A 24,691-nucleotide genomic window follows, 5' to 3' on the forward strand; every position below is an offset into this window, starting at 1 on the left:
TTTCATTGTGGTTAGCTGATTTAGTTTCAAACTATTTTAAAATCTTTAAATATTTCATTGCCTCCACATTCTTAATCATGGCCGAACACATATCATACAGTGTCATGAAAAGTATTTACCTTTGTACTTGGATATTTTCTCATATTACAACCAAGAGAATGTATGTATTTTGTTGTGATGTCCTGTTATATTATAGACCAATAGAGAACAGTGCATAATTGTGAAGGCAAGGCAAGGCAAGGCGAGTTTATTATTTATATCGCACATTTCAGTAGCCAAGACAATTCAAAGTGCTGTACATGAAAAAAAAAAAAGAAAAAGAGACATAATAGGAAAAGTACACTGCAGTGGTATAAAGGTAATTAAATAATTAAAGAAAATAAAAAATGAATCATTAAAAAGATCATAATAAAAAAAATGTAAAAAATTAATGACAAAATGATTGATAAGAAAATGAAAGGAAAGTTGGACTGAAAACTTTAATAATGTTTAGATACCACCGTCAAAGGCCACTCTAAACAAATACGTTTTTAATCTTGATTTAAAGCAACGTAGGGTTTCAGCGCTTTTACAGTTTTCTGGCAGTTTATTCCAAATTAGTGGAGCATTAGAACTAAAAGCTGCTTCTCCATGTTTGGTTCTGGTTCTGGGTATGCAGAGTAGATTTGAGCCAGAAGACCTGAGAGGTCTGGGTGGTTGATACACTGACAAGTCTGTAATGTATTTTGGTGCTAAGCCATTTAGTGATTTATAGACTAACAGAAGTGTTTTAAAGTGGAAGGGAAAATGATGCATGGTGTGTTTGATGAATAAAAATCTGAATAGTGAGGCATGATTTACCAGTTATAGTCATGTGATCACCCTAACCTGTCTTCTTCTGTATTAAATTGGTTGGACTGGGTTTGTCTTTGTGACCCCATCCATAAACACCTACCCTCCAAATAAAGCCTGTAGTCGTAACATGACAAAATGTGAAAATGTTAAAGGGCTATGAATACTTTTACAACTCGGCATATCTCTGAAATTAATTACGCTCTGAGAGTGTAAAATTCTACTGGATGCAAACATTTTTATGTTTTTGTAATTTTTCACAAACAAAAAGGACAAAAACACTTGGAAAAAAACCATTAGTGATTACCTTTACAACGTTCAAAGATCAGTTTTCTTGACTTTTTACCAATGATAACTGTTGCTACAGAATGCAAGGAGTTTGGTATGACTGGAGAAGGAGGCTGAGCAGCAGAATGGAGAGAGCAGAGTTTTTGGTTTTGACCAGCTCCATGGGTGAATCCAGCTCGACATACTAGCTGCCTTGCAGCTAACATCCTTGTGTGTTGGCAGCTAACATCCTTGTGTGTTGGCAACAAAGTTGCTGGTTTGCTGCAACACCTACATCTTGAAGCTGTAGAGCATATCTGACCTCAAGTTATAAACTTTATTGGAAGTGCACGGGAATACCACCACCCACCTCCCAGTAAAGCAGTAGGTTACAATGAAGAGTGAATGCAGATTAACCAAGGACTGATATCTTAGGCAGGTTCTCCTGGTGCTTAGTCCTTAGGGTTGTGACAATCTTCTACATCTGAAGAAAGATACCACTTTCATTGATATCTTCCAAATAAGGGAAACAATTTTGTTTCAATATTTATATATTTTTAATATATATAAAATGGCTCATTCTTGTTAAAACTTTGATTGTAAACTGTACCTCATCATCTAAAAATTCATTAATGAAAACTGACTGTCCTTTAAAGTAGATTTTTTATACTTTCAACAGTTCAAGGAACTAAACAGGAAATAAGCCAGGTACTTTACATTTCATATAGCTAAATGCTTCATCTCGTAGCAAAATTAATTATGACAATACAGAGTCTCTCGACAGTTTACACACTACTGTTTAACAGGATTATTAGAAATAATTTCTAAACCTTTTCGATATGTCATCTGATATTAATCCTGCATAGTTCAACGTAAAAACAAACAAATCTGTTAGGAGGAAAAAATAGAATTCAAAAGTACAATTACTTGGTTGCACAAGTGCACATCCTATAACTAATTCTTTGTTGAAGCAACTTTTGGTTTAACTTCAGCATTCCGTCTTCTTTGGTCAGACTCCATGTATATTTTCTCACTCCGCCTTGCAAAAATTCTTTAAATCAATCAGATAATGAGGACATCTCTTGTCCACAGCCCTCCCTCTTCAGGTGACTCCACAGACTTTCTGTCAGATTACTTCAGAACCCTGTCTTTAATTGTCCTCACATTAAGCCGGTCTTATGTGGATTTGGATGTATTCTTGGACTCACTGTGGTGCTGAGTTTTTCTCTTCAGCTTTCTAAGAGACACCTGAAAGTTTTGGGAGGAAAACTGATACTCATAACTGTTCATAATTGAATACACGTTTACATAAATCTCAGTTCCATCTGAAGAAAGGTTACCTCAGACCATGATGTAGCCACCACCATGTTTCACTGTGGGCATAGTGTTTTTAGAGCATCACACATTCTCCCAAAAAGGTTTAGGCAGGTTTTAGTCAGACCTGGATGTTTTCTTCCAAAGAAAATACTTCTGTTCCAACCAGGAGCTCTGAAAATCCAACTAGAACCAATTAACTTTATTTGAGGTTAATCAGATTCACTATGATTGATGGTAGGTGGGAATGTAAGAAGACAGAAAATGAATCAGCGAGTGCTCACACCAAGTACTAGTAAATGGTGTATATGGCTAAAGACTGAGAATAAAGACAAGATTGAAAAAAAATATTATCCTGGAAGAACTCATCTTTCCAGTGGGTATCATGAACTGCAGCACAGTCCTGTAAAACCCAGTCGTTACCACACAGACGAGGGCCCTCCGTCATAAGGGATGCAGGCTGCTGTTTGATGCCCCTACACAACCTGAAGCTCCATTGTTCCATCTCAAGTGGGATCTTCTTGTCATGCCAGTAACATTAGAAGCCATCAAGACCGTCAAAGTTAAATACTTTCTCATCAGAGTATGAAACGTTTTTCACCTTTCAATGTCCCATGTTTGGTGCTTTCTTGCAAAGTCCAAAGGCAAAGTTTTGTGATGCTAAAGGAGACATTGAAAACGTTTTTCGGTTTTTGAAGCTCTTCTCTCACCGTCTGATGTTTACTGGGCTTCAGTCAGCACCATAAATGGGATTAATTTGGGTCGACATTCGTCCCATATCGTGACCGACAGCCAATCGGATCCTGCGGCTCAACGCAAGAGAAATCTTTTGGGTCTACCACTAGACCTTTTTGTTCCATAACCATAAGGATCTTTTAAGAAATCCAAACGCAATATCTTAATGCATCGAACCTCAGCAGCGATGGCCTCGCTTATGCAGCTTACCAATCTGACCACATTGAAGAACAGGAAGCTTTGTTGCCGTTGCCATCGGGAGGTTGTGATAGTGTGAATATTTGACAGAAATTACATGGAATCCATATTTTTGCGCAGATTTGAGCTTTTAAGGGCTTTGGTCTTAAACTTTTGATCAACTGACAAAAGCATGTTTGAGTTTAAATGCAGTTGACAAAAAAATGTCGTAAGATTTTGATCAGGAGTGTTTTGCTTGTTTGAGATCATAAAAACAACCAGGAACAGCAATATTGTGGTGCACTTGCCTAAAAGCAGCATATATTATCTGAATCATCTAGCTTGTATATGGAGTATAAGAAAACAGACACATATACTTACACAGTTCACACTGCGTGCCCTTGAACCCTGCCACACAGTTGCACATGATGGAGCCCCTTTCGTTCACACAAGTACCTCCATTCTGGCAGGACAGACTGCGGCAGTCCTGGGGCAACTCTAAAGACAGCAGCTGCCATTAAAATCCTCACAACAGAAGGAGTTTCGGTCTCATGTTTCAGGCCTACTATTTCACATCATCCACAGCTGATGCCACATGCTGACAGATTCCAGCTCTACTCCAATGAACCAGAACAGGACTCTTATTTTTTGTCACAGTATTGCAATGAGAAAAAAAGAGAAACAATACAATAAAACACCTACCAGGCTGTGCTCTCGAAGCTTTTTCTTCAATCTCTAATGCAAGGCTAATTTTGTTTGTTGTTTCTTCCATCTTTTCCAATCTGATAGGTGGATGTCCTGAAAGCCAAAACATTTCCTGACATGTAACTTTATGAAATGGGGAAATGAATGAATTACTCCATGATGACTCTGGAAGAGTTTAGATGTTGCACTGACTTAGACACTGTGTACATTCCTCAACCTAAAACAATATTTTGTCGAAACAACATTAAAGGCGGAGAGGAATCTTGCAGAGGAAATGTATTCTCGAGAGCATGAGATAGCATCTGGAAAAAGGTCTTATTGTTGAGTCTATCAGCAAAAATGTCCGAAAGCTTCCATAAAAAGTTAACTATTGAAAGAAAAAAGCTGCGGGAAAAAGTGAGCTTTGTCAGATAATACACAGTGCCTTGCAAATTTATCAGCACCCTTTTGAAATTAAAAAAGGATGGAGAGTTTTTACACATTTTTGATAATAAAAAAACTAAAAGGTTTGAGACTCATTTGACATCACCCCTCTTTAATCTGATAAGCCTAAATAAAATGATGTGCAACCAACTCTCTTCAAAACATGTTAAAACTAACTACATATTCTTTTCCTTCCACTTTACAACTGTGCACTACTTTGTGTTGGTCTGACATAAAGTCCACCAAAATTCATTGAAGTTTGTGGTTTTGATATTACAGAATGTAAAAAGGTTCAAAAAGCCATTCAATATTTTGCATGCCACTGTAAATCTGGACAGAGTGTTTCTTCATAGGGGGACCACCAATATTTTAGAGAAACATGCTTTTAAAGAAACAAATGTCAGATTCATTTACATTTATCAAGATGAACCAATAAAATGCACATATAATAAATTTTATGCTGACAAAACTGGAACCATTAACAAAACGAAAACATCTCAATTCTCCTCTTAATATTGACGTGATTGATAAAACTTACTAGTACGATGTCGGATTACTTTTGGAGTTAAATGTGAAAACTTAGTTGTTATCTTCCCCCTTCTGTCAACCAGCTCAGTGTATCTGTAGCACAGAAACAAATACTGCTTAACTTTTACTGTGGATCTGCTGCTGAGGTTTATGTTTTAGGATGGTGTGGACTATAATCGAACCCCTGCTAATACCTGAACAGTTCCTCTGAGTTCTTTATGTCAGAGGTGCCACCCAGGTCTTGAGGGTGAGATGTGGGAAATATGCGTCCAGTCTGGGTCCCCAGTCCAGTTCCTGTGGGCCACTCCCTCCTTCCATGTCTGACCTGTATTGGCACTAGATTAGTGGAAGAAAATAACAGAAAAGTTACTTAAAAATAATGTATTCATATTAGTGGTTAGACAAAGCAATAGACACAGTAACTCACAGGTAGTAAAAGATAAGTGCTGTGGTATGCTGTGAATCTGTTCTTGTCCTGTGTTTTTGACAGACATTAGAGCCACATAGTAGTGCTGTCCCGGCGTCAGCTCACGGAGCGTATACGATCCTAATTTCCCATTAGGAAGGAAGCGACTCCTGGTAGTCAGACCACGGGTTACGTTGATCACATAGCCATCTGGGATGTGTCTTGGATGGCGACTCCATGTGATTAGTGCTGCATTAGGGGTCACATGAGACAGGGAGAGATTCTGTGGGGGATAAGGCCCTGAGGGTAAAAATGGTCAGTTTGTTAATTTTCTTGGACTTGTGTTTTTGCCTTAGCTTAAGTTACTGTACATGAATTCATATGAATCTCTCATATCACAAAGGCAAGGTTCTTCACAGACATTTTAACAACACATTTTATGTCTGGTCAAGACCTGGGTAGCATTATGTTAATGATAAGTAATGCAACCACTTACATAATTTGTTTGCTTAGAACAGCTTTGGGTTGATAATCTTTGCAGATGGAAAAATGCAAATTGTTGAGACCTTACTGGTAGTTTTTGCAGAACTGTCTACCTACTTGTCCAGAATTGTAGAGGTCCTCCTGAGTGACTGGTAGAAGGAAACTCATCTGGTCTGATCCCACTTTGAGTCAAAACATCCACTGTATACATATGACCAGCTTCTAATGAACTGTGAAAGACAAGAAAGGACATAGCATGTGTTTACTCATCTTCAGTTTTTTAGCAATGTGTGAATCTTTGCACATGTGATGAAATGCTGCCCTCTGCCTGTTAAAAAGTACACCACATTCTGCCATAAGGTACAACAGCTCAACAGCTCCATTCAGTGGAGAGAAATGAGTTGCAGCAGTGCTGCTGAAATTTTTAACTGCATGATGTCTTTCTGCAACAAACTGCAAAATCTTACCTGAAAGTGTGCTCAGTGATGCTTGCGTTGAGTGCAACATTGAGACCCTCAGTCCCATCTGAAGGCATTAGAGACACATGCACCCTACTGATCGCCCCATTATGAGCAGCCTGGACCAGCCAGCTTAGCCAAACCTGGGAGGAGGACACATTGACCAGCTGCAGCTTTTCTACCCGCTGCGGTCCTGGTACAGAAATACATGGTTAGTAAATATGTTTGAATATTGAAACTCAAAGGATTAGACACAACACCAGCACTGCTCTCCAACAGTGTTACATGTTATGGACCAAATATGAACATGCTCACTAGTGCGAATTAGTGCAGTGGCAGGTTGGCTTGTGTCGTTGCCATAGGCTTTTAGTTTGATGGAGACAGTAGAAATGTTGTACAGCATGCCAGGAACCAGGTCACGCAAAACATGAGTCGACCGCTGCTTGTCCAGGTAGTCTGTTTTGGGGTTGCTGTGGCCCAGGGGAGCGTAGGTTACAGCAAACATGCTGATCAATCTGTGGGAATGTTCTAGCTGATCCCAGCGCAGTTCCACCTCATTTTCCTCCACACGCAGTACATGGAGCCCAGATAGAGGTAACAGGTCTGGGAACAGTGACAAACTTGCATTTTTATTCTACATAAAATGGTTATTTGACAAAGAATTTACAGTCACTGAGGTTTTTCACATTTTGTCATATTAAAACTAAAACTCTCAAATGTATCTGGGATTGTTTGTGACAGACCAAAACAAAATAGTGTGTAATTGTGAAGTAGTAGAAATATTTAGTGTGGTTTATAAATAGGTTTACAATGAACAATCTGAAAAGTATGGTGTATGTATTGAGCCCCCCTGAGTCAATGTTTTGTAAAACCACTTATTTCTGCAATTACAGCTGCAACTATTTTGGGTGTGTCTCCATGAATTTTGCACATCTAGACAATCCAGGTTTTTTCCCAGTCTTTTTTTTTTTACAAAACAACTCAAACACAGTTTGTATGAATATGAACACTGATTTTCAAGTCTTGCCACAGAGTCTTAACAGGATTCAGGTCTGGGGTCCATGACTAAGCAAGTGTAGAAGGTAATTAGTTGGACTAGATATTATTTAAGGCTATCAGATTAAAGGAGCTGACCACGTCTGGAACTGTAACGATTCAGATTTTTTGTTCTAAAACATCTGAAGATTATGTATCATCTTCCTTATATGTCACAGCTATGCACAATTTTGTCTATCACACAAAATCAAAATAAAAGACATCAAAGTTTATGGATTTTATGTGACAAAATGTGAAAAAGTTCAAGGGGTACCAATACTTTACAACGCTCTGTAATCACATTGTTGTTTTATTTGTTTGTGAGCACAGTCTGATTGTTGACTTTACTGACCTTTCTCGCAGTCTTTGCCTGTGAGGCCTACTTTGCAGACACAATTGTAGTTTCCTCTCCTGTCACTCCAGCAGCTGCCACGCGTTCCACAAGGTTTCAGCACACATGGGTCCTCCACTTGGGGGTCACAAAGACAAACAGCGCCTTTAAAACAGCTCATGTAATAAAAGTCTTTACGTTATAAAGGTTATGCGAGTCCCATTAAATGCTAATAATACTTTAGTTTTAACAATCAGAGATGGAAAGAGTTGTTTCTACTGTGTGTGTTGTGTGTATAACCCCAAATAAGATAAAAAAAAAAAAACTTTTTACATTTAATTGACTTTATGGCATTAAAGATAGCATGAACTAAAAATATTTCTTTACTTACTGGTAAAGACATTACCCCTTTTTAAGACCGCCAACTCTAACTCTTAAAAAGATCTGGTGGCATGCAGAATACCATAAAAACAAATCACTTAAGAGGTTGTTTTGCTCCATCCTTTTTGGCTGCCTTTGGAATGTCAATGTCAGTGCATTTAAAGACAACAGTGGCTTAGATGGGTGTTCTGTCCAACTTCTCCTTGTCTTGTTGACATTAGGAGGTGGCTGGCACTGAACCTTCTAAGTTTATTGAGAACAACTCTGTAGTTGTGTTGTTCAGACCACATAGGAGCTCTTACACTGAACTATCCACCCTGGCCTCTTATAAGAAATCCCTTGTTATAAGTAGAGGAGTAAAACTTGATAGTCAAGTCAACTTAATAAAATCCTCCTTTTTCCAGGTGTTTGACAAAATTTAAGCCTATTACTGTCTCCAAAAACATTATGGAGATAGTCATTCATGGTTTTATTACCTCTCACCTGGATTATTGCAGTGCTTTTCCTTAAGGTATTAGTGAGGCTTTCATTGCTCACCTGCTACTCGTGCAAATTGCGGACGCTTGATTTATAACTGGGACTTGTACACGTGGTTACATTTCACTTTGGCTTTCATTCATTCAATCAATTTATTTGTTTTTAAGTCTCTTGCTCTCTTTTACCTGTCTAAACTGTTTCACTCATTTGTACAATCTCATTCCCTCACATCAGTGGAGTTAACTTTATTAATGTACATTGAGATCTGACAAAGCTTTTTCTGCTGTAGCTTCTAAGCTGTCTCCAACTCCACTCAAGTAAAAGCCCAAGAAAAAGATATATCTTCAACCGATATTAAATGAGTCAATGGCCTGAGCAGTGTGGATATGTAGCTGCAGTGAAAGACCGATCACCTTTACATTTTAGTTTGGGTCGCAGAACATCCAGGAGAAACTGATTGTTGTGTGGATAGTGAGGATGGTGACATTAAATACAACCTGAATTCCAGAAAAGTTGGGATGTTCATCTGGAATGGAGCATATGTTCCTTTCAGCATTCATAGTTTCTTCCAAAATATGCAAGCCACCCCCACCATATGAGATTATGCATCCCTAAACCATCAAAATGCTGGCTTTGAAACTGATAACATGGTGGAAGATCTCCTTTATCTTTAGCCCGGAGGACGTGATGTTAGTGAGAACCACCAAGAATGTCAGATTTAGATTGCTGCGCTGGTGCAGAGGTAGAGACCACAGACCATGTATAGAGAGGCTTTGGCCCTTGTCCCTGGTTCGAGTCTTGGCCACGGCGACCTGAGCTGCATGTCTGCCCCACTATTCACCCCATTTCCTGCCTGCCTACTTTCAAAGAAAAATGACACGATAAAGGCCATTAGTGCCGCAAAACAAATCTAAAAAAAAAGAATGTCAAATTCAGATCCATCTGACCATAGAACATTTTTCCACTTTGAAACGGTCCATTTTAAATATGATGGCGCTTCTGGACCATGTTCAAAGATGGCACAGTGGACTGTGTTAACCAACAGTAGTTTCTGGACTTCACTTCTGGGCCTATTTAGTAATGTTAGTGACACAATAATGGCAAGTGCTGTCTGAGGACCTCCAGTAAAGGTCTTCATCCTTGTCCCTTATGCACAGAGACATCTCCAGATTCTCTGAGTTTTTGATGCACTATAGATGATGACAGTTGAAATGCCTTTGCAATTTGACATTGAGGAACATTGTTCTTGAAGTTATCACAATCTTTTACAGATTGAAAGGCTTCTGCTACTCTAAGACACCCCTGTTATAGCTAAACATGTTACAGAACTGATATCACTTAACTTAATTACTTGTTAGATCTTCTCCCAGCTGAATCTTTTTGAAATGTCTTGCTTTTCATTATTTTGTTGCTCCTGTCGTTTTAGTGTTTTTTATATATTTAAGATATTATTTTGAGAGAAAAAATTCCATATTTCATACTGTAGTGGTTAGCAAAGATGTTAACACCATTAATTGATAAATGACAGTTCTCGACACCATGCAATCTGATCAACTGGAAGTACTGTTACTGGTGTGCAGCTTTGCTTGCCTTCTAGTATAGAAATTTCTCATTAAATTGTTAAATGCTTTTATGCACTGAAAAGAGAAATGCAGCTCCCTGCATATATTTCAGATTCTCTATGGACACCGGTCTCCTACTAAGTAATAAGCACAATCACTTGTACCAAAATGTTTTGTTAATGTCATTTGTATTTTTCTGTTTTACTGATTACATACCCAAAATTACCCTTGTAATGTGATTTTTATTGCAAGGCCTTAAATTCAGAATTGGATACAATATTGAAAATGAAAGAGAAGAGCTCCTTTACAGTCTTAACACATATAAATTATATGTAATCTGACAGGGTTAAGAAATAAAGGTGAGAATCTCAGTATAAATATCAGCAAAAAAAAAAAGACTTTACTCACACATCTGGCATCGCTCCCCAAAGAAACCGTCTTTACACGTGCACACATAATACTGTCTGTAACCCCGACACACGCCTCCGTTCAGACAGGGGCCGGACTCACAACCAACTTGCTCTACACACAGACATTTACACTTTGGTCAAAATTGTCCTTCTATATATGCTGTTGGTTAAATGTACAATATTTCTTATCCAAGTGCTTGAAAACTCACTGCACCTATTTCACAGTTTTGGCCTTTGAAGCCTTGGGGACAGTGACACAAGTAGGAACCAGGCTGATCCTCACATGTTCCCTTGTTCATGCAGGGCTCTGACTGGCATTCATTTGCATCTTAAAGGAAATGAAGCATACACAGGAGCTATATATCTGTGAATATTATTTGTCTTTCTTTGAATTTCGTGGATGAATTCAAGTCTTACCAATCTGACAGCGTTTTCCACTAAAGCCATCCTTGCAGACACACTTATAGGACCCAATCTTATTTTGACAAGAACCGCCATTAAGGCAAGGCTGTGCTAGGCACTCAATAATCTCTGTCAAAACAAGAAACGACTAAGTTAATGTACATATAACGTAAAACATAACTCCTACGCGCTTGTTTTGGGGATGCCTGTGTTGATGTCTGATACAGACCCTTACAAACGGGGGGCTGGCTCCATTCTCCCTGAATGCCGCAAAGGCTCTGAGTGGCTCTGGGCACAGAGGTGAACCCTGAATGACAAACATACGCAGCGATGGAGCCTGGTGTTGTCGAGGAGAACTGGACCTCCGCGTGTTTGACATGTGGGGGCGGCCCACATCCCAGCTCTAAAATGAACACAAACATGCTGATAACACAAGCATGGCTGCATAGTAACAGCAGCTCACAAACAGAGTGGTTTAAGAGAGCTCACCCAAAGCACACTGAAGGCAATGGAGGTGCTTTCCATCAAGATTGCCTGTATTTGTCCTGCTAAAATTACCTCTAGCATGGTGCTAGAGTGTGTAGACATGAATCACCAGGACTAATCACATCTTACTTTATATAGCCTATGCAGCCATCTATATTTGTAAATGTGGGGCCTCCAGTACAGCAACACTGCTAAGATTATCTTTAGATGGAAAGCTAATATCTATGCACTTTAACAACTCAGGATATCCTCCTGCCTCATCTAATCTTTCCAGGGGAATGTCTTGCAAACGTCAACATCAGAGGGAGATTAACACATTGTTGTGTGGTGACACAAAGTCTGCTTACCTGCAGAGGGATGTAATGAGCTCCTGCTTATTTGACAGTCTTTTCCGCTGTATTCATCAGCGCATTCACATTTATACTTTCCCAAGTAGTGGAAACATGTTCCACCATTTAGACAGGGGGTGGAGGAACAGGGGTCTGGCTTCCCTGCAAAAACAAAAAATAGGAAGAAAATTAAATATATTTTTTCTTTCCTTTAATTACTGGGGTCGTTTACTTTTCAGCTATTCAGGATGGAGCTAGCATACAACTGAATGCCAAAGAAAAATGGGGAATGTACAAAACAGGTAAAGGAAGATAGGATCATTCAAGCTAAACGGTAAAAAAAGGCAGTCAAACACAGTTTTGGATATAAAAAGCTTCTTGACATGGAAGAATATACAATCATCCACCACTTTATCCAACAAGCTACTGTAAGCATTTTGGTACATATGAACACAACAGCATCCCTGAGTTTCTGGAGATTTTTTAGCTGGACATCCATGATGAGAAACTCCTCTTCCACCACATCCCAAAGGTGCTCTGCTGGATTGAGAGCAGCTAACTGGGGATGCCATTGGAGAACAGTGAAGTCATTGTCATGTTCAAGAAACAGGCTGAGATATTTTGATCTTTGAGTCAAAATGTATTATCCTGCTAAAAGAGCCATCAGAATATGGGTACATTGTGGTTACAAAGGGCTGGATATGGTCAGCAACAATACTCGGAATGCAGTGGTGTTTAAAAAATGCTCAGGTGGTTCAGAGAGGTCTAAGGAGTGCCAAAAAAAGTGTCCCCGATACTATTATACCACCACCACCAGCCTGAACTAACACACTGCAGGGCTGATCCATGCTTTCATGTTGACTGAACCTACCATCTGTGTGAATTATGACCTTAAGGCACACGTAATGAGTAGTTATATGTACTATTGTTGCCTTTCTGTCATCCTGAACTACTCTGCCCATTGTCCACATAGCATTCGCTTACTAAATAGTTTCTCTGTTTCTTAACATTCTCTGTAAACCTGAAAAATAGCTGTGTGTGAAAACTTCCAGCAGATCAGCAGTTCCTCAAATAGTCAAAGCAGCCTGTCTGGCACCAACAATTATACCACATTCAGAATCATCAAAATCCCCTTTCTTCCAAATACTCAGTTTGAACCCCAGCAAATCATCTTCACCACATCTAGATGCCTCAATGCATTGAGTTGTTGCCCTGTAATTGGTTGATTCACTCTTTATGTTGACAACCAAATAAACAGTCCCTCATTAAGTGGCTGGTGAGTGTATATATACATATATGTACACTATACTGCATCAACCTTTACATGTTTATGAGCATCCTATTCTTAATCTATAAGGTCCATTTTGTAGATGGACCAACTTTTGCCAGCAATAGCAACTTTAATTATTCTGTAAACATCTTTCACAAGGTTTAGGAGTGTGTTCATAGTTAGATGAGAAAACCAGAATTGTAGCCTCTGTTCTAATTAATCCCAAAGGTGTTCAAGAAGATATATATAGTTTTTTTTTATCAAGATGATATGAGCATTGAGGCATAATTATGGAATTATGGACAGTAATGATTGTACTTCACTTGATAAACTTTTATTATAAAACCAGGGTTTGTTATTACAACAGCAGTTTTCAAATTCTTTGACTTCAGTGTCGCAAAAGTAATTTTGTCCCTTTTAACTCTGCATGCTTGCTTAAACAAATAAACAAAAAACTAAATCCACTAATTTCCAAGTTTAATGCTGAAACTAGCATGTTTGAATCAGCTCTCCAAAGGATAGTGAGTAGAAGAGAACAGGACATTGGAGTGTCCCTACCATCTGTCCAGGATCTGTTTCGGAGTCACAGACAGGAACAAGGCTCTAAGCATTATCAGAGACTTTTACCCTCACCATGAACTTTTCAAACTACAGCCATCAGGCAAAAGGCACTGCAACATCAACCAAACCTTGACACAGCTTTCTGCTTCAAGTGTTACAAGATGTTAACTTTATATGAATGCACTTATTTTATGTTTTATCTGTTTTGTTTTCTAATTCACAGTTTTTCACAATGATCCATCATTGATTTGTTATTAGTATGTAGTTTTTCATGGTAAATTTGTTTTGTAGATTATTCTTAAGCTGAAAGATCTGCAAAAGTTTGGTCATGACCCAAAGTTCATGCCCACAGGTGAGGGTAGGAACATAGACCGACTGGTAAATCGAGCTTTGCTTTTCGGCTCAGCTCTCTCTTCACCACAATGGACCGCCACAGCATCCCCATTACTACAGCAACTGCACCGATCCATCTGTCAGTCTCCCGCTCTACTCTCCCCTCACTCGTGAACAAGACCCCTAGAAACTTGAAGTCCTCCACTTAAAGAGGGCAAGCCACCCTTTTCCGGTCGAGAACCATGGCCTCGGACTTGAAGGAGCTGATCTTCATCCCAGCTGCTTCACACTAAGCTGCGAAACACCCCAGTGCATGCTGTAGGTCTTGGCTAGAGGGGGCCAGCAGGACCACGTCATCCGCAAAAAGATGAGACAAATTCTACTGGTCCCCAAACCAGACCCCTCTGGCTCTTGGCTACGCCTAGAAATCCTCTCCATGAAAGTTATGAACAGGAGCGGTGACAAAGGGCAGCTCTGCTGGAGTCCAACATACACTGGGAACAGGTCCGACTTAGTGCTGACAATGTGGACCAAACTCCTCCTCCACTTGTACTGAAACCGGATGGCCCCTGATAAAGGGTCCCCCACTTCGTACCACTGGAACGATCCCCACAGGTCACCATGAGAGACACGGTTAAATGCCTTCTCCAGGTCCACAAAACACATGTGGACTGGCTGGGCAAACTCCAACGAACCCTTGAGCACCCAGTAGAGGATGTAGAGCTGGTCCAGTGTTCCACGGCCGGAACCAAAACCACACTGTTCCTCCTGAAGCCGAGGTACGACTATCGGTCAGACTCTCCTCTCCAATACCCTGGCGTAGGCCTTACCACTCTGAGGAGTGTGATCCCCCTATAGTTGGAACACACCCTCCGGTTCCCCTTCTTCTTCTTCTTCTGAAGGGGGACCACCACCCTGGTCTGCCAGTCCAGAGGCAGTTTCCCCGTCCGACATTCAATGTTGAAGAGGCATGTAGGCCACGACAGCCCCACAACATCCAGAGACTTGAGGTACTCAGGGCAGATCTCATCCACCCTTGAAGTCACCTTCTCAGTGACTTCAGCCTGGGTGATGGACTAGTCCAACTCCGAGTCCCCAGTCTCTGCTTCCACCAGGGAAGGCGTGACGGCAAGATTGAGGAGTTCCTCAAAGTACTCCTTGTATCACCCGATAATGTCCCCAGTCGAGGTCAGTAGCTTCCCACCCCCACTGTAAACAGTGTTGGCAAAGTTTGAGGTCGACCGGTAGTCCTTCTCAATGGCCTCACCAAACTCCTCCTCCTCAAAATATTGTTGATAAATTAAAGGTACAACCAGTAAGGAAATGAAAAAATATATATTTTCTTATGTTACATACTAAAAGGCAAGTAAACAAATTACCTTGTGTGATAAATCATTGTTTCATTCTTGCTTTAAGGTGAACTATTGTGCAGAATTAGCTTGAAATATTGAATTAATTGGTTGAATCAAGAAAGAAATGCAGATTGGATGCTCTGTTGCTCTGGGTAACGTCACTTCCTGTTTTCGCTGTTGGTGAATTATTTGGTGTGTGAAGCTCTCTCGTTTGATCTGATTTCTCTCTACTGTGATATATCTTACTTGTTCTAATACATAAGCACGTTAAAACACTTACTTTCTGTTGCTACTTTTAACGTTTGGGGACTCTCTGTGTTTACACGGTTTTTCTAGTAGTGGTAAGGGGTCGCTAGCTTAGCGTTAGCTCCACCATGACTACCCGTTCTACTGTTTCTATCTCTGAGTCTCCTCCTCTCTCCTGCTTTCTGTGTCAGATGTTCAGTTACTCCTCTGCCTCCTTTAGTGATAATGGTACGTGTAATAAATGTAGCATTTTTGTAGCTTTGGAGGCGAGGGTGTCGGAATTGGAGGCCCGGCTCCGCGCTGTTGAAAAACCAGCAGATAGCCGAGACCCCTTAGCCAGCGCGGAGCCACTGAGCAGCCGGGGCTTCAGGCCGGCTGGGTGACAGTACGTAGAAAGCATAGTCCTAGATCCCAGCCCACAGGTCACCACCAACCCGTCTGCGTTTCTAACAGATTTTCCCCGCTCAGTGACACACCCGCTGAGAAGCCAACCCTGGTAATTGGCAGCTCCATAGTCAGAAACGTGGCTCTAGAGACACCAGCGACCATAGTCAAACGTCTGCCAGGGGCCAGAACGGGCGACATCAAATCATACCTGAAACTGCTGGCTAAGGATCAGCGTAAATACAGGTCCTTCTCAAAATATTAGCATATTGTGATAAAGTTCATTATTTTCCATAATGTCATGATGAAAATTTAACATTCATATATTTTAGATTCATTGCACACTAACTGAAATATTTCAGGTCTTTTATTGTCTTAATACGGATGATTTTGGCATACAGCTCATGAAAACCCATAATTCCTATCTCACAAAATTAGCATATCATTAAAAGGGTCTCTAAACGAGCTATGAACCTAATCATCTGAATCAACGAGTTAACTCTAAACACCTGCAAAAGATTCCTGGGGCCTTTAAAACTCCCAGCCTGGTTCATCACTCAAAACCCCAATCATGGGTAAGACTGCCGACCTGACTGCTGTCCAGAAGGCCACTATTGACACCCTCAAGCAAGAGGGTAAGACACAGAAAGAAATTTCTGTACGAATAGGCTGTTCCCAGAGTGCTGTATCAAGGCACCTCAGTGGGAAGTCTGTGGGAAGGAAAAAGTGTGGCAGAAAACGCTGCACGACGAGAAGAGGTGACCGGACCCTGAGGAAGATTGTGGAGAAGGGCCGATTCCAGACCTTGGGGGACCTGCGGAAGCAGTGGACTGAGTGTGGAGTAGAAACATCCAGAGCCACCGTGCACAGGTGTGTGCAGGAAATGGGCTACAGGTGCCGCATTCCCCAGACCTGGGCTACAGAGAAGCAGCACTGGACTGTTGCTCAGTGGTCCAAAGTACTTTTTTCGGATGAAAGCAAATTCTGCATGTCATTCGGAAATCAAGGTGCCAGAGTCTGGAGGAAGACTGGGGAGAAGGAAATGCCAAAATGCCAGAAATCCAGTGTCAAGTACCCACAGTCAGTGATGGTCCGGGGTGCCGTGTCAGCTGCTGGTGTTGGTCCACTGTGTTTTATCAAGGGCAGGGTCAATGCAGCTAGCTATCAGGAGATTTTGGAGCACTTCATGCTTCCATCTGCTGAAAAGCTTTATGGAGATGAAGATTTCATTTTTCAGCACGACCTGGCACCTGCTCACAGTGCCAAAACCACTGGTAAATGGTTTACTGACCATGATATCACTGTGCTCAATTGGCCTGCCAACTCTCCTGACCTGAACCCCATAGAGAATCTGTGGGATATTGTGAAGAGAACGTTGAGAGACTCAAGACCCAACACTCTGGATGAGCTAAAGGCCGCTATCGAAGCATCCTGGGCCTCCATAAGACCTCAGCAGTGCCACAGGCTGATTGCCTCCATGCCACGCCGCATTGAAGCAGTCATTTCTGCCAAAGGATTCCCGACCAAGTATTGAGTGCATAACTGTACATGATTATTTGAAGGTTGACGTTTTTTGTATTAAAAACACAATTTCTTTTATTGGTCGGATGAAATATGCTAATTTTGTGAGATAGGAATTTTGGGTTTTCATGAGCTGTATGCCAAAATCATCCGTATTAAGACAATAAAAGACCTGAAATATTTCAGTTAGTGTGCAATGAATCTAAAATATATGAATGTTAAATTTTCATCATGACATTATGGAAAATAATGAACTTTATCACAATATGCTAATATTTTGAGAAGGACCTGTAATGTAAGATTGTTATTCACGCTGGCGGTAATGACACCCGGTTACGTCAATCGGAGGTCACCAAAGTTAGTGTTGCTTCGGTGTGTAAGTTTGCCAAAACAATGTCAGACTCCGTGATTTTCTCTGGTCCCCTTCCTGATCTGACCAGTGACATGTTTAGCTGCATGCTGTCATTCAACCGTTTGCTGTCTAGGTGGTGTCCAGAAAATAATGTGGGCTACATTGATAATTGGCGAACATTTTGGGGAAAACCTAGTCTGATCCGGAGAGACGGCATCCATCCCACTTTGGATGGAGCAGCTCTTCTTTCTAGGAATCTGGCCGAATTTATTAGTTCTCCAAAACTCTGACAGCCCAGGGTTCAGACCAGGAAGCAGGGTCGTAGTTTAACACTCCTCACTGCAGCTTCTGTACTGCTACCCACCCATTACCCTATTAAGACAGTGTCTCGCCCACGGCCAAAATTGAATAGATTAAAAAATAATCTAAAAGGAGGAAATCAGGAAAATCTAATAAAAATAAACACAACTCAGACTGAAAAGAAAAATAAAACAATTAAATGTGGCTTACTGAACATAAGATCTCTCTCTTCAAAGACATTGCTAGTTAGTGACCTGATTTGTGACAATCAGATTGATTTACTTTGCCTCACAGAAACCTGGCTGCAGCAAGAGGATTATGTTACTATAAATGAGTCAACTCCTACTAATTATTTAAATTTTCACATTCCTCGAAATACTGGGCGAGGAGGAGGAGTAGCAACCATCTTTCAGTTTGATTTATTGATAAGCCCCAGACCAATCAATAGCTACAACTCTTTTGAATATTTAATCCTTAGTTTTCCTCATCCAAATTGCAAAGCACTAAAACTTCTTCTGTTTGTTGTTTTGTACCGTCCACCAGGCCCTTACTCTCAATTTTTAGATCAGTTTTCAGACCTTTTATCTGATTTAGTGTTAAATACAGATAAAGTTATTATAGTGGGGGATTTTAACATTCATGTTGACACTGAATGTTTTAGCCTAAATATAGCGTTTAATGCTATCTTAGACTCAATTGGCTTTGATCAAAACATTAACAAACCTACCCACCTTTGTCTTCATTCTCTGGACCTTGTGCTGACATATGGTATTGAGTGTAAAGACATAACAATATTCTCTCATAACCCTGTCCTGTCTGACCATTTCTTAATAACCATTGAGTTTAATTTAACCGAGTACTCCACACCTGAAAGAAAATTTTATTATAGTAGATCATTATCAGGCGATGCTGTAACAACCTTTAAAGAATCTGTTCCACTTTTAATTTCCTCATTGTCACTGAAAAGCACAGTGGAGGGCAATAATTCTGTTTCTGCCCCTTCACAAATTGATTCTTTTGTTCATAGTGTTTCTTCATCATTGCGTGATGCATTAGACAATGCAGCCCCCTTGAAAAAGAAGGTAATCATGAATAGGAGGCTAGCTCCTTGGTTTAATTCAGAGCTGCGTACTTTAAAGCACAATGTTAGAAAATTGGAGAGAAAATGGCGTTCTACACACCTAGAGGATTCCTACTTAATCTGGAAAAATAGCCTACTGTTGTATAAAAAGACACTTTGCCAAGCTAGAACAGCTTATTTCTCATCATTAATAGAAGAGAACAAGAATAATCCTAGGTTTCTCTTTAGTACAGTTGCTAAACTTACACAGTCATAGCTCTGTTGAGCCATCAATTCCCTTAGCTCTTAGCAGCCATGACTTTATGGGATTCTTCTTAAACAAAACTGATTCTATTAAAAAGAAAATATTTGACATACTCCCGAAGATGATTACTTCATCCTCTGCAAGTGAGACAACATTGGAAATAACTGCAGAACCTGATTTGTGTTCGGACTGTTTTGATCCTATGAATCTTCCTGGATTATCAGAAATATTAGCTTCATCTAAACCTTCAACTTGTATGTTAGACCCAATCCCAACCAAATTATTTAAGGAAGTGTTCCCTCTGATTACCAGCCCCATTTTAGGTATGATTAACCTATCTTTAGTAAATGGATATGTACCACAGGCTTTTAAGGTAGCTGTAATTAAACCTTTACTTAAGAAACCTTCGCTTGATCGAGATGACATGAAAAATTACAGACCTATATCCAATCTTCCATTCTTATCTAAAATTCTTGAGAAAATTGTTGCTAATCAAATGTGTGAGCATTTATACAGCAATGACCTGTTTGAAGAGTTTCAGTCAGGTTTCAGAGCTCATCATAGCACTGAAACAGCTCTGCTGAAAGTCACTAATAATATTCTTATGGCCTCAGATAATGGACTTGTGTCTGTTCTGGTTCTGTTAGATCTCAGTGCTGCATTTGATACAGTCTATCACAAAATTCTCTTAGAAAGGCTGGAATATGCTGTAGGGATCAGGGGAACAGCACTAGGCTGGTTTAAATCTGATCTGTCTGACAGATTCCAGTTTGTTCATGTAAATGATAAATCATCTTTAAACTCCAGGGTTAATTGTGGAGTACCACAGGGCTCAGTACTTGGGCCAATTCTCTTTACTATATATATGCTTCCAATAGGTCAAATTATTAGGCAGCATGGGATAAATTTTCACTGTTACGCTGATGATACTCAGCTTTACTTATCCATAAATCCTGATGAGCCCAACCAGTTAGATAGACTACAAGCATGTCTTGAAGATATAAAAACTTGGATGACGTTAAATTTTTTGCTTCTAAATTCAGACAAAACAGAAGTTGTCATCTTTGGACCGGAGTCTTTAAAAAAGAAACTGCTTAGTCAATCACTTAACCTGGATGGCATTAAATTGACCTCTGATAATAAAGTAAAAAACCTTGGTGTTATTTTTGACCAGGACATGTCATTTAAATCCCATATTAAACAGGTTTGTAGGATTTCCTTCTTTCATCTCCGGAACATTGCCAAAATTAGAAATATCCTATCTAGGAGTGACGCTGAAAAACTAGTCCATGCATTTGTTACTTCAAGGCTGGACTATTGTAATTCGTTACTATCAGGATGTCCACAAAATGCAGTTAAAAGCCTTCAGCTGATTCAAAATGCTGCAGCAAGAGTTCTGATGAAAATTAAAAAGAGAGATCATATTTCTCCTATTTTAGCTTCCCTTCATTGGCTCCCTGTTAAATCCAGAATAGAATTTAAAATTCTCCTCCTCACATATAAAGCCCTTAATGATCTAGCTCCATCATACATCAGAGATCTGATTGTTCCATATGTTCCTAACAGAGCACTTCGTTCTCAGACTGCAGGTTTACTGGTGGTTCCTAGAGTCTCTAGAAGTAGAATGGGAGGCAGATCCTTTAGTTATCAGCTCCTCTCCTGTGGAACCAGCTTCCAGCTTTAGTCCATGAGGCAGACACCCTGTCTACTTTTAAGGCTAGGCTTAAAACTTTCCTTTTTGATAAAGCTTATAGTTAGAGTGGCTTAGTTTATCCTGAGCTATCTTCCTTATTTTTTAGCTCCATCTTCTTCCCTCCCTGTTGGTTGGAGTAAGGGGGAGTCAGGTTTAGCCTAAACCGGCTCAGTTATGGTTGAGGTGCAAACACACCCTCCATTTCTGCTACTTGTATGACCCCTTCTCTTTTCCAATGGTTATAATCAGTCTGACAGAGGGAGGTATCCCAATCATTGTGGTTTTTAGTATAACAATGAGTGGGACCCTTTGTGAGGTGCCTTGAGACGACATTGTTGTAAATAAGCGCCGTTTAACTAAATAATCTGAACTGAAACTATCTGTGTAGTTATGCTGCTGGAGGACATAACGACCACTTTCACCCTCTTCGCTACATTCTCACACTACTCTCCAATTTTGCATTGTTTGCTGTTATTTCAGCTTTTAACCTTGTTCTCTCTTTTCTCTTCCTAGAAGCTACACCTGGCCTGGCTCTGTGTCTGCCTGTGACACCTTTCTGGAGAGGGGAATTGTCTGAGCTTCTGCTGGCAACAACTTAATGCTCACCCTCTACCGATGATCCACATAGCCCTGTCTTTTAGTGTTTAACCCTTTCTCTCTCCTAGACATGGAAATTGACTGAGCTTTTACTGTAACTAATTATATGTGCTCTTTCTGACTCTAACCTTGAAAACTGGCTCAGAGTTTATCTGTTCTTTCTTTCTAGGTGAAACGACTAAAGGAGCTACATCCATTAACATTTACTTTTCCTTCCCATAGAAAGTACTCCTGGATCAGTGCTTCTGTGTTCTTTTTGTGTCTCTGCTCTGTTCTCTCAAACCCCCAGTCGGTCGTGGCAGATGGCCGCTCACACTGAGCCTGGTTCTGCTGGAGGTTTCTTCCTCTTAAAAGGGAGTTTTTCCTCTCCACTGTCGCTACATGCATGCTCAGTATGAGGGATTGCTACAAAGTCAACGCCAGTGACTGTCCACTGTCTCTACATGCTCATCCGGGAGGAGGGAATGCTGCAAGTCACTGACTGGATGCAATCTGCTGGGTTTCCTTAGATAGAAAAACTTTTTATCCAATTTGAATAAAAAGCTAACTCCGACTGCACTGTTCAATGGTTAGGATTAATTGGAATGTATGTACCTGACTGTTGTGAAGTGCCTTGAGACAACATGTGTTGTGCATTGGCGCTATATAAATAAAACTGAATTGAATTGAATTATCTGAGTGAGTGGTTGTCTGACATATTTCCACACATTTATTTTAATACCTTCACATAAACCTGCAAAAGAATATAACAAATCTGACCTTAGGGTGGCACTCACCCACTTCGCAGTGTTTTCCAGTGAATCTGTACGGACACACACATCTGTAGCTCCCCCCCTCTTCCTTACAAGAGCCTCCATTACGACAGGGGCTTGAAGCACATGTATTAAGCCTAACTGGAAAGAGACAGTGAGAAAGGAATCCTTGAAGCAGAGGAGAAATAATCCATAGCTCTGTCATTCATAAAAATTATAATAAGCCTTTCAGCAATGCAATTTTTCAAGCTACATTACAAGTGATGGCATGCTTCCTAGGACATGAAAGCCTGCTGTTGGATTTAAGCCTGAGCAATAATGCACAACACAGAGGGATGTTTTTTTGCTTAAAGCCGATTCATATGCAGATATTACTATATTTTTTCAATCAATTATTCTACCTTTTTCACAATGTTTCCCAGAGTATCCATATCTGCACTCGCAGGTGTAGCCTCCATCTCGTTCGTAGCAGTACCCGCCATTTAGACAAGGCGAGGAGTCGCAAACCGATTGGGGCTGTACTGAAAAACACATAAGACTTGATTGTGTTCCATTGCAACGGTTAACAGCAAAGCTCCTAAGTTTCCAAGCACATGGATTTGGTTCAACTTCAAAAAACCCAAAGCTTGTTTTTTTTTTATTCAGTCGATTACAGAACAATCAACAACATCAAAGATGTCGATTACTCCCAGTATTCACTATTTATTCAGCTTTTGCATTTTGCATTGCAAGTGTTTGTCACCACAGCAAGCAGATATACAGTACATGCAGTTACAAAGATAGTGTGGCTAGAATTCAATCCTCTGGCTATACATTCACATACACTCACCTCAATGTATGTGAATACATATATTTAGGTGAATGTATGTATTCACATACATTTGTCGTAGCTTTTGGAATGACTACGACCTGAACTCCATATGAAAGGTTGTGAACTAAGGCTAAGAAGCTAAGTCTATGCTAGGAAGCCAACCCAGTTAAAGTTTTAACCAAATATTCGTAAGGGTAAATGTAAAGTTTTGACCCTTTGTGGATTGGAGAAAATCAACAATTCAATCATCCATCAAGCCCAATATTAATTTGGCTTTCATACCCACAGCAAGGGTATGAAAACGTCTGACTGGAATCATAGAAGCCAAAGTGGCCATTTACTATGTTGGTCCCTCAGGGTCTTACCAGGGTAAAAGTCCATATGATCAGACTCTACTCCAGTATGACATGTACATAGGTAGGTTCCTCCATACTCCAAACAGGGACTTCCATCAGGACATGTTCTGCTGTGACTGCACAGGGTCTGAGTTACTCCTGAGTTAGGGGAATCGTGAAAAGCAGGAACACACGTTTTAGCAAAATGGCTCTCAGTCATAGAGTGATACCTGTTTGTGAAAAAGGATTATACAGATCATACCTACCTAACTGACAGACAGCTCCAGTGTAGCCTGAAGGGCATTCACAGGTTCCATTGATGCCCACACAGATGCCCCCGTTCTGGCAAAGACATTCTGCTGCAGATGCACACAGAGACAGAGGGAGAAAAATGAAAGTTGGCCTGAGCTTGAAAGTAGGTACGTTTACTGTGATTACATTTCTGTAATTCTGTAACGGTAAGTGTAGACACATTGTTTTAATAATCATCATCAATAGTATATGTTGAGTGTCTTTCATCTACTATACTGCAAACCCAAGGTTCTCAAACTAGTACCACTTGAGTTGCCTTAAATGGTACTTAGCGAACATTTTGGTGTCAACCATTTACAAGGTGAATTAACTGTGATGTAGAGCTAGTCAGTCACAGGCAAGATGATGAGTCAAGAATGATACAAAACAGGAAACTACAGTGGAGAACATTTTAGTTTAAACTGAAGTGGACAAAGGTAAAGCAAAAACAAGCTCTGGTGGCTACTTTTGATCTCTGAAGTCAAAGCATAAATCTGGACATCAAACCCAGCTTAACCGTTTTCCAGCTTCTAAACGGAAAACGAGTGAGACATGCTAATTGCCATGCTCAATGACCTCAATGTAACCAAAGATAGCAATATGAGCTAATAATCGTGTATTTCTTGGCATTTTATGTATTCCAGCAAAGAGGAACAGAAGTGTTTTTTAAGAAGTGTGATTTAATAAGATAGAAACAGTTTAGGTGCAAAAGAAAAAGAAAAAACAGACATTATTGTGAAATGTTGACTTCTGAGATAAAATGGAATGCACAATGAAACATGCAGTGGCGATGAATAAGTACGTTTTTCTCTAATCTACTGGCTGCAT

The 24,691-nt window shown here is 40.1% G+C and overlaps 1 protein-coding gene across 1 annotated transcript in view; it reads right to left on the reverse strand.

Moving 5' to 3' along the window:
* sned1 (sushi, nidogen and EGF-like domains 1) overlaps nt 1–24,691 on the reverse strand; it is a 49,560-nt gene that overhangs the window by 1,915 nt on the left and 22,954 nt on the right. The window contains exons 10-27 of the mRNA XM_047375952.1: nt 23,839–23,931; nt 23,603–23,731; nt 22,828–22,947; nt 22,451–22,567; nt 11,759–11,902; nt 11,155–11,328; nt 10,941–11,054; nt 10,738–10,851; nt 10,522–10,635; nt 7,715–7,831; nt 6,643–6,930; nt 6,337–6,520; nt 5,987–6,099; nt 5,408–5,686; nt 5,175–5,316; nt 4,991–5,073; nt 4,027–4,122; nt 3,706–3,822 (exon numbers count right to left, since the gene is read on the reverse strand). Coding sequence (XP_047231908.1) covers nt 3,706–3,822; nt 4,027–4,122; nt 4,991–5,073; nt 5,175–5,316; nt 5,408–5,686; nt 5,987–6,099; nt 6,337–6,520; nt 6,643–6,930; nt 7,715–7,831; nt 10,522–10,635; nt 10,738–10,851; nt 10,941–11,054; nt 11,155–11,328; nt 11,759–11,902; nt 22,451–22,567; nt 22,828–22,947; nt 23,603–23,731; nt 23,839–23,931 — 2,538 coding nt within the window. The remainder of the gene's footprint in view (nt 1–3,705; nt 3,823–4,026; nt 4,123–4,990; nt 5,074–5,174; nt 5,317–5,407; nt 5,687–5,986; nt 6,100–6,336; nt 6,521–6,642; nt 6,931–7,714; nt 7,832–10,521; nt 10,636–10,737; nt 10,852–10,940; nt 11,055–11,154; nt 11,329–11,758; nt 11,903–22,450; nt 22,568–22,827; nt 22,948–23,602; nt 23,732–23,838; nt 23,932–24,691) is intronic.

This window comes from Girardinichthys multiradiatus, chromosome 9 (assembly GCF_021462225.1).
Source record: "Girardinichthys multiradiatus isolate DD_20200921_A chromosome 9, DD_fGirMul_XY1, whole genome shotgun sequence".
Lineage (NCBI taxonomy): Eukaryota > Metazoa > Chordata > Actinopteri > Cyprinodontiformes > Goodeidae > Girardinichthys > Girardinichthys multiradiatus.